Raw genomic sequence first — 10,453 nt, 5'->3', positions numbered from 1 at the left:
ATTAATTATGCTGGAAAAGACCTCTGAGATCATCGCCTACAACCTATGACCAAACATCACTGTGTCAACCAGACCACGGATGGCACTGAGTGCCACGGTCCAGTCTTTCCTTAAGCATCTCCAGGGATGGTGATGCTACCACCTCCCTGGGCATGCCATTCCAATGTCTAACCACTTTTCCTCTGAAAAAATCCTTCTAATGTCCATCTGAAACTTCATCTGGTGCAGCCTGAGACTATGAGATATAGATAGATATAGATCACATAGATCACATAGATATAGATCTATAGATACAGATAATATAGATCTAGATAGACAGATGTAGATATACTACGGCAGAATGTATATTTGACTTGTATATGTATGTATAAAGATATGTATATGTATACGAAAAAAAATATTTTCCCTCCTCCTGTGGGTGGGCCGGTAACTTTCAGAAGAAGGATGCAGTGAGGGACGTATGAAGTGGCAAACACCGTGAAGGCAGCGCGTCTTTTCCGCCGCGCTGTCTCGAGGCGCTAACCCTGAGCCCCGGCTCAGACCACGGCTGTGGACAGCTGCTCCCGAGGGGCCGGGCGGGACCGCGCCGGGAGGCTCCGGGATGCGCTACGCGCTGCCGGGGCCGCGCCCGCCGCTCCCGCGCCGCCGCCGCGCGCACGCGCGCCGCGCGCCACCTCCCCTCCTTCCCCCTCCTACCCGGCGCCGCTCCAAGGTCACGTGGCGCCCCGGGCCAGGCGCGCCCCCGCCGCCAGCGGGAGCGCGCGCGGGCGTGCACGCGCTGCGCCAACGGCCGCCGCTTGGCGCAGTTCGCACCCGCCCGGGCGCGGCTCCCGCGGCTCCCGCTCCCGTCCTTCCCTCCATCCCGCCATCCAGCCACCGTCCGTCCTTCCTCGGCTGGCGCCGGCTCCCGCCGGGCCTCGCTCGAGGTAAGCGGGAAAGGGCCGATGTCGCCGGGTCGGCTCGGCGCGAGGTGTCCCTGCCTGCGTGCCGGGGACAAGCGGCGGCGCCGGCCGAGCCCGGGCGGCCACCGGGCAGGGAGGGAAGGAGGGGGAGCGGGAGGAAGGGAGGGCGGCGCAGGCCTTGCCCCGGCTGCCAGCCCGGGCTCGCTCCCCGCAGTGAACCATGAGAACCTCCCCGGAGCCGTCGCTGCGAAGCGGGGCCGCCCGGCCGGCACTGCCAGCGCTCCGGACGCTGCCCGCAATTCTGGGCAGCCCAAGCCGGCGGAGCGAAGGGAATCATTCCCTGCCGTGCCCCGGCTGCCCGGTGCGCGGCTCGGCAGAGCGGGGTGGGGGTGGCGCTCGGCGCTGCCGCCCCGCCGCAGCACGGGGGTGGCGGGAGCGCCGGTGCTCCCGGCGCGCTTGGCGGTGCCGCTCTGGCACACCGGGATACGTGCCTCCCCTCGCCTCGCCTCGCCTCGCCGCCCAGCGCCTTCCCCTCAAACTCGGGCACTGAACTCTCGCTCCGGCGGGGCGCTCCGCCTCTGCCTCCCCTGTTTGTCCGTCTGGTGTGGGGAGTCTGAAGTGGAGCTACACTGCCCGCAGTTTTTTGTGTGCTTCTCTTTGGGGTCTTGCCAAGCGTGCGACTGGTATAATTTGTGTGAACTACGTTTTTCTTCTCCTGAAGTGCTTACTGAGTACATGTAGGAGGCATCAATGGTTTTGTGATAGAGTAGGGCAGTATGCTGTTTAAACCTGTGCATTTCCATCCAGAAAAATGATGTCATAATTATACCTGTGTTGTGGCTGCACTTTGTACATGCCCATCATCTGGTTACCTTTCCTTCCCCCCCCCCACGCTAAACAAAATTCTGCTGTTGTTACAAGAAAGTATTTGTTAGCAGTATACCGTATTGATATGTGGGATTACACAGGATACTGTCAGGGAAGACGACAGACAACCTTATAAAATTTAGTCCTTAGAGTCACAGAATATCCCAGGTTGTAAGGAACCCACAAGCATCACTGAAGTACAACTCCTTGGGAATTATTCTAGTTTCCTTTGATTGGTAGGTTTTTTTTTTTTTTTTTTTTTTTACTTCATAAGCATTTTTGGGACAATTTTGCATACTGAGCATTTAATGTTTGCAAAATAGAAAAAAAAATGTAGGGTTATGTGCATTTGCCTTCTTTTTTTTTTTTTTTTTTTTTTTTTTTTTTTTTTTTTTTTTAAGTGTGGGAATGTCTGTCACTTTGTGGATACATAACCAACTTTTTTTGTATACATACTAGGCAGCTAGCTCCAGCCAGGGCTCAAAGTTGTTCCTTCTCTCCTAGCCCCTGCTATAGTTCCTTTGCATCCCAGAACATACAGGAATGTAAAGAGTTTTGCCATCCCTTGAAAAAAAATCAAGGAAGATCTCTTTACATGAGCGGTGTAAAGTGAGGTGCTCCGTAAAAGTATATTACTGTTATATAATAGACTATTAAAGAGATATGCTAAAGGTAAAAGGTTTCTAAATAATCTCAGGATGCCAGGAACTTTGACTGAAATGCTATATTATATGGTATCATTTTTAGTTGCAGTAGCAATAACTAGGATAGTGCTGAAGAGCTCTCGTCAGGAATTACAGTATTGATTTTTAAATTTGTATCATAACTTTTCAGTTAAGCATATCAGAAAGTTTGCCTGGTATGCTTCTGGCCTCTAACAGAGATGGTGTTTGAACTTATTCTTGGTGCTTAATACTTCATCTCTTTCTTGATACTTGATATTTTGGGTTGTTGCAAAAGTAAGTGTAATTATTTTTTTTTTTTTTATTTTTTTTTTTGTTTACTTGGAAGACCTCCACATAAAATGTTTCAGGTTTGCAGTGCAGTGAATTTTATGTCCTTTCCTTCTGCCTCTAGCGTTTCCATCCACTGGTGTAAAGCCTTGATCAGTTAAGGGGAAATCCAAACTGCACGTAGGGCACTTGACACCCCCTTGTGTACCTTGAGGCCCCGAGCAGCCCTTTTTTGCATTGCATGCTGTATGACTTGGTCTCTGCCTCAGAGAATTTGCAACCTAGATCAGACAGAGGTGGAAGGATTTTGTTTAAAGCCACTTTGGGAACCTTTGTCAAAACCAGAGGTTAATTTATTTGCAGCTGTTGCTTCTCTTCCTGGAAAATGGTCACATGGTTAATAGTCTAGATCACAATTTTTTGTTTTCCACTCTTGCATCGTTTAAGTATAAGATCAAAGCATACAGGAAAACAGTTTTTCACGATCTCTGTGTGAACACAGAATCTGTGCTTAAGTTAGAATTATAACAAATTGGATTTTTTTAATAGCTTTGGATTATTTATGAAATAACTTTTAATCATTGGTTATGATGTAGCAATACGTTCTTATGTAGCTGTCTGAAAAGGGGTGAAAGGACCGTTTTTGGTGTGAGATTCAGTGCTGTATGTTAAGGATATCCACAGTGACGGAGCTTGCAGGCATATACACAACAGTGTGTGGTATGTTTGTGATCAAATACAAGTCTAAAGTGTATATATCAGATGTCTTCATCCCATACTGGGCACATTCTGAGGACATAGCATAGTAGCATACTGTATCCCAGTGAATTTTGTATCTGGAGAACCTTCTTTATGATCTTGTTGAAGTTACAATTTAAGGTTCTACAGTAATACAAAGAAGTCATCTCTGGACATATCTCACTGTTACATAGGGGTTTTTTTAAATTATAAATAGAATTATCCACTTTAAGCATAGTAAAAATATTGCTGCTTTTGCAAAGAATGTGGCACTTAATAATGCATTTAATCTGCCTGGCTGCTCTCTCATCTTGGTAGTTATATTAGTGCTTGCATTTCAGTTTGGGCAGGCTGACTGATTTAATATGAAATTGTCATGCTCAGTCAAGTCAGATTGTCTTTATGCTTGAGGACAAAGCTTAAGCGCACTTTTTGGAGATTTTTTTCTTGTATTTATATTTCAAGAGAATTATCAAAGAAAGGATGCTTCCCCTTCCTAGCTAAATATTTTAATCCATTTCTTTCACCTTTGCACTAATGTAATTTGACAGTAGTTGTCAGAAGTTGTCCTGAGTCACTTATTTTCCCAAGACTTAGGGCACTTCCTCATTGCTTCTGTATGCAGTGAGATTTTTAGCTGATGAATCGGCCCATTTCTTTATCCAAAGTGCTGAAGTTCAGTACATGAAGTGTAAATACGTAAAGTAATAATATAGAAGTCTGCAGTATACTGGGTGACATATTCTTGGTGTATGTGGCTGAAGCCGGCTAAGCTGGTCTTAGGCTGTGTCTCTAGGTTTACTTGTCTTTTTTTAGACTGCATAACTGTCTCCTCAGGAAATACACTTCTTCTGAATTGATGGTTGTGAAAAGCCTTTTAAAGGAAATGTGTAGGGGATTCTTTTCAAGAGTCTTTCAAATATGTGCTTTGGGTAATGAATTGTAGCTGTGACTCCATTAGAAATGGAAGTAATTGACTCTCCCTCAGCTAACTAGAATTTAGTTCGTGATGTGAACTGAAATACAGTGAATTAAAGAAGAAAAGTACTTAGTGGTGACTTAAAGGCATTCATTCCCTGAAGGAAAAAGTATGCTTGTTAACACAAACAAGAACTCTTGTGAGGCCACTACACAGGTGTGTTGTGTCCTGTATGGACAGTGCAGACACACTCAGTGCTAGGGGCAAGTAGATCCCTCAGCCAGATGTGACCTCTGTGGTCATTACAACTCAATAATGCAGTGGATTGGCTTTGCTGAAAGAGTAAGCATATGCCACTTTGCTCAGCTGTATCTAATTTTTCTCTTCCCAACATCTCATGTAAATATATCTTTGTGGGAATTCTCTAAGACTAGCATTTTTACCCAACTTGTTAGTAATATAGCCAAGTCTTATATGCAAATTAAATTTAGGGATATTGCTTTATTTTGGTATATGTTCATGAGTTCAGCAATATGGAGAGTCTTATCAAGTGGGGAAAAAAATGTATCTTGTTTATAGATGCAATATTTAGAGCTCTTTAAGTATTCCATATATGTATTTCTCAGAAAAAGTATTATTTCTGTTCTTGTCAACCTGAAGGTTTGTACTAGTCTCAAATCTTATATTTGTGTATTCATTCTAACTGTAACCAAATTATTTACCATGAATAGATAGATTAGTTAGATTTCGTGCATGCACACATGACTGTTTTTTTTTGCTTTGACTTCAAAACCCTGGGAGGTTGCAAGAAAATTTAAATACACCTGGGGCAGATAAGTACCTGCAAAGAAATGTTGTTTAAAAGAGGAAACAAAGATAAGGGCTTGCTGGATTGCTTATTAAGGAAATGCTTAGTGCTTTGTAGAAACATACAGGAAAAGCTTCATCTGCTTTCTCTCATTTCATCCAAAAATGAGATTGATAGAATTTCAGTTTTGAAACATTGGTTTCTGTGTTATGTGTTTGGAAATAAGTTCAGCCAAGGATGATGTGGCCTTAGAAAAGTCTGTGTTGCTGGAAATATGTCGACTGTGGCAGGGGATATGCCCATGCAGATTCCAAAGGGCTGCACTCTTGGATTAGCCAGGTACTTTTTCCAGTACCTTGAATGAAGTTAAGGTCTTCACATGCATAAGAACATTTTGTGTATGTGTAACTTAAGTTTTTGATTAAACTGATCATTTTGCTCGTAAAACTCAATTTATGAACTTTTAAAGTATTCTTTGTCCTCACTGATGTTCCTTTGTAAACAGAAAAAAAGGATAACTTTTTAAAAAAAGAAAATGCTCAAATTAGTACAAGGACAGATACTGTAACACTGAAGTCAGATGAATCATAGCAGATCGTACAGATAAAACTGTTGACACAATTACAAAAGCACTAACTCCAAATAAACTGTGGATTTCCTTTCTTGCTATTTTTTCCCCAATGATAAAAAGTAGTTAAGTTGCACTGCAAAATATTTTGTTTTAAATGGCTCTTGATTCTACCTGACAGGAGATCTTGAAGGCATTTGCATCATAGGTGCAAAATGAATTTGATTTTATTTTTTAACCACCAGTTTAGTCAACAATACATTACTTTTGTGTCACTAGTGTTTCTCTAACATCTGTCAACTGCTTGAATTTTTGTACCTGCTATTATTACTTGTGGTAGAGCTTTTTCTTTTTTTTTTTTTCTTTATTTTTTGGACAGCTGGGAATTGCAGGTAAAAGCAGGTAGTACTGCCTAGTAGTATTTTTCAACGTTGTTGAACAGAATTTATTTTTTAGTTGCATGTAACTTGCTAATGTTAAAAATGTAATTCCATGTTATATTTTAAGTACCTTCAGTTTTTGTATGGAAAATCTTAGCAAGTGTATTATTTTTTTTTAATGAAAAGTGACACTTGATGGTATTTTTCCATTCTGTTAGAGCACAAACTCTAGCTGTTTTCTTTTAGACAAATTCATGTGTCCCTGTCAGGAGGCATCTCAGGCAGATAATCTTCATTCAGTATGTTTTCTGTTAGTCATGTAAAATTTATTTTATTTTAGCAAAGTTAATAATCTTTGAATTAGGTTAATATAGAGAATGGGAAGATTTTGCACTTAAAAGTATCAGAGATGTTGTGCTAAATGTTTTTTAGCACATTCTGGAATGAGCAGAGCTTTATTTCCAGTCTCAGTAAGCAGATGCTTCAAACCAGGGCTGGGACCAAGAACTAGGGCACAGAAGAGTGTTTTCAGACCCAGTCTGATTTGTGTAATTTTGTAGGAGAAGTGGGAACTCCTCCACTTTTTTTTTTTTTTTTGCACATAATAAGCAAAGTGTAAAAGTGCGTGAAAATTGAGAGGTGTTGGAATTTTGGAACTGGAGTTGAGCTTTGTGGAGAAAGGACCTTTTCCAGTGTCAGGATGGGGTGTGAGACTAAGAACTGTCACACCCCATCCTGACATTGAGAACTGTGGTGTTTCATTCTTGGTTAATAGTAGGTAAAATTATGTGTGGCAAGGTGGGGTGAAGGAGACAATTGGAACACGAACAAAGGTTGTCCCATACTTGTCATATCCATTAGGGTATGTTAATTAGAGAAGGATTTGGTCCATTCATTTGTCTTGGCATACTTATTCTGATCCCTGAGTGAATTGGGATAGTGTGCTGATAGAAGCTATGTCTATAGGATTTGTGCTTCCTTCCTTACAGAACTCAGAATGGTATGCACTGCTAAAAGTTGGGGGAATGTCCTATAGCTGTTTTCTGGTGGCGTTTGTTCTACAGTTCCTATACAGTACAATCCAATATTCACTTAAATGTCATTTTCACAGGCAGTCCGACTTTTGCATGTCACAGATGGTCATTAAAAAGAAATCTGATTTACAACTGCAAAAGTAGCTTATTGAGGCAATGTGCAAAGAGGTAAAAGAGGGAAAACCTGAAAAATCAAGTTCTAAATGTGCTAAACCCCCCTGCATGTTTAGTTCTTAATTGGTCCTGAAGTTTTCATTGCATAGGTGAAAAAAATGCTGCATCTCTGAGATGCTATAAAACTAAATGAAATGCAATTGAATATATTATCACAATTCCTGCAGAAAACTATGTTTTAAAAATGGAATCATACTTCCCATCAGGGATTTTGACTATTGAGCAACAGGATAAAATGTGTAGACTCACAAAGAACAGGTCAAAGACAGAACATAGGATGGTGAATGATCTTTGTCAGCGTTATTAACTTGTGTGAGTCAAGTGAGAAAACTCCTAAGTGCTTTCTGAGACTACCCCACAGGAAAACCTACCTACACCAAAGAGCTTCATTAAGGTTGCATGGGAAACATTGCTTCTAACACTTCCAAATTTGAGGTATTTGCTTTTCAAAATAAAAGCTGATTTTCCTGTGCAACTTATAAGTACATAACCTAGTGCTGAAACTTACTCAGCAGGAATTATATTTTACATACCTTGTTAATACTGAGAAATAAAAGGCAAGAGAGCTAACAAAATGTGCAAAGCTTATTACCTGCCTAAGTCTTACCTTACTACAGTGACACAATTTTATCTGTATTCCAGAAAAGCTGTTGTCTAAAACACTCTTATAAGCTTTGAAGAAAATAATGTCCATCTGAAATACTGAACGATATTGAAATAGTAGAGATATCACAGAAAAAAATCCCAACATAAAATGAAGTCAGTAGTGTTGGAAAAGAAGCACTGGCTTATGAATTTAGCTTCCATTTTGCTCATAACTATGTTTTATTCTGTATTTTAATGGAACATACAGGATAAAGGAATGATGAAAAGGAAGGAGAAATGGAGTGTGTCTAGTAGTTCTTAATATTCTAGGAAAATACTTGTCATGTTTGCTAAAAAACTCATTCGTTTTTTCCTGTAAGAGCCAGGTGAACTATTCAATGTATAGAAAAGGGCTCAGAGATGGTAGCAGTTTATTACAACCTTACTGCAGACATAGCAATCTCAACACTCTATTTAGGATTTTGTCATTGACACTGATGCAGTTTTGGACTTGAGTGTAGTTCATTAATTATTTTGGAAACCTACAAGCTATTTGGCTGCATCCTATAATTTGGTTCACTGTCCTTCCATCAGTCTTTTACATGATTTACAAAACTTAGAGGAGGAATAGTAGTAGGATCCTGGATAAATTTGTTTTTTTAAGCTTGTAATTCAAGAAGCAATCCTCCAGAGTCTTCTGAGCAGACACACAATAACCCCAACCCCATGAGGGTGGAAAGGAGGTGCATGGGTTTAGGGTAGTGAGAACTTGTCTGTGTTGAGGGAATATTGATGGTCCTCAGAGAATGTCTCTCGCATTCTGGCACAGAATTGGTTCCTTAAACTACTGCTCTTCCTCAAGTTATTTCACCTATCCGTTACTTTATTTAGATAGGTAATGGCATTTCAGAATTCCTCAGATGAAAAATCAATTCTTATTCTGAGTCATGGAGCTAGTTATTAAAAAAGCTTGTATGTTTTGTCCACATACTCACATTGTAGTGCTTTACAATTCTGTTTGAAGAAGGCAAGAAAATTTCCACAGGAAAACAAATGCTTATCTTGGTGTGTGTTGGTTTTGTATGGTTTAGTATAAACTTGACATCAGGTCAGTTGTCTCTTTGCTATTATTATGTAATTTCAATTTCAAGAAGGAGGGAGAAAAGTTCACGAATAGCAGACCCTGAAATGTTGTGAAATTTGCTGTATCAAACATGACTGGCTGCCCCAGTGACGCCATCAGCAGAGGGAGCAGCACATGGAGAGTCAGCAGGCAGTCTTGACTTAGGCTGAACCAGTACTTGGAGTGCTGCTGCCAGTGCTGGAGTTGCAACAGTGGGTGAAAAGCCTCCGAGTGAGCTAATGTAGACTTTGCTAAGAATCATTAACTAAATCCCTGTTTTTGTGGGAGCTTCAGCTGCAGTCACGTGACATGATGCAAACCAAGATCATCACCTATCAGTGCAAACATATGGCAAAGTCAGGCCATGTTCTCACTTATCTCGGAGAGCGCAAGGGGGCTGGGACATGTCAAGCAAAGGCTATTGGTGAGGGAGTTTCTGTGTGAGCTTTCTTAAAGAAGCACTTCCTTTTTACTCGTAATTCTGCGTGGGAATGTATACCAAGCAGTTTCCTCTAAGAGACCAGAAAGTTTACATAGTTCTTCTGCTTCTGTGAGAAGAGAAGAAATGCTGCTACAACCTTTTCTTATGGCTGTAATTTTTTCATTTACCTGTATTGTGGAAAGTTAGTTTTCTGTTTTCTGAGATGCATAACTCAGAAAAGGATGTTCTTGAAGATGACTCAAATAGAAGTGATGTTGCTGCCCATGAAAAGGTTCCTTCTGGAATCTTGGTGAGTTTGACAGATTTATTGCTAAATATGGGTATATAATTTCCTATAACACAGTTAAAATAGATAAAAATTGACTGCCTATATTTAATAGTATGTGGAAGACTTTAATTAGGCATTCAACAGACCTACTTTGTTTCCCGTTTTTGTTCCATAACTGCTCTGTGCAGTACTAGGAGCAATCCTAAACCCCCAATTAAAATCTTTAATTGGGAACAAAGATGTTTTTGTTGAGTAGATCTGATGCTACAGTGGTCCTGTTTGACAGGGTCATTTTACCCCCAGTTTTTTCAGAGTGCAAAATAGAAACTAGTAAAATGCTTGCTAAAGATTTTCTCTGCTTAAGGAAAGCTTCTTCCTCTTAAATTTATATGTATGCAAATATAGGCAAAATGAGCTAAATTGAGGTAAACCACTGCTCTGCATGGTTTTTATTTTATTCTACCTAATCTCTTGACACAAATACAATGTCTTTGCTGTTTACATCATGTGGCATTAGACATATTTTAACCTTCTAAATGTATCTCAAAATAAATAGTGTGTATGAATATCTACGCTACTGGAAGCTAAGATCTGCTTCTAAGTAACGTTTTTTTTTGCAGTGATAGTTAAAATTCATGCCGTCTAAAGTTGTAGCCTTCTAGAGCAATCTGATATCTTGCCTTTGTGAAAAT

At 40.7% G+C, this 10,453-nt stretch overlaps 1 protein-coding gene across 3 annotated transcripts in view; it reads left to right on the top strand.

The window, feature by feature from the left end:
* Positions 1 to 759: 759 nt before the first annotated feature.
* LPIN2 (lipin 2) overlaps positions 760 to 10,453 on the top strand; it is a 44,017-nt gene continuing 34,323 nt past the window's right edge. For 2 of the 3 annotated variants that reach the window (XM_068191279.1, XM_068191297.1), the window contains exon 1: positions 9,441 to 9,782. In XM_068191279.1, the coding sequence (XP_068047380.1) occupies positions 9,696 to 9,782 (87 nt within the window). In that variant the 5' untranslated portion in view covers positions 9,441 to 9,695. Of the gene's footprint in view, positions 927 to 9,440; positions 9,783 to 10,453 lie in introns of those variants that run through there. The other variant, XM_068191289.1, reaches the window with a different exon arrangement.

Source organism: Anomalospiza imberbis, chromosome 1 (assembly GCF_031753505.1).
Source record: "Anomalospiza imberbis isolate Cuckoo-Finch-1a 21T00152 chromosome 1, ASM3175350v1, whole genome shotgun sequence".
Classification (NCBI taxonomy): domain Eukaryota; kingdom Metazoa; phylum Chordata; class Aves; order Passeriformes; family Viduidae; genus Anomalospiza; species Anomalospiza imberbis.
Note: the sequence above shows the minus strand (reverse complement) of the source record. Positions and strands in the feature narration are given on the sequence as shown.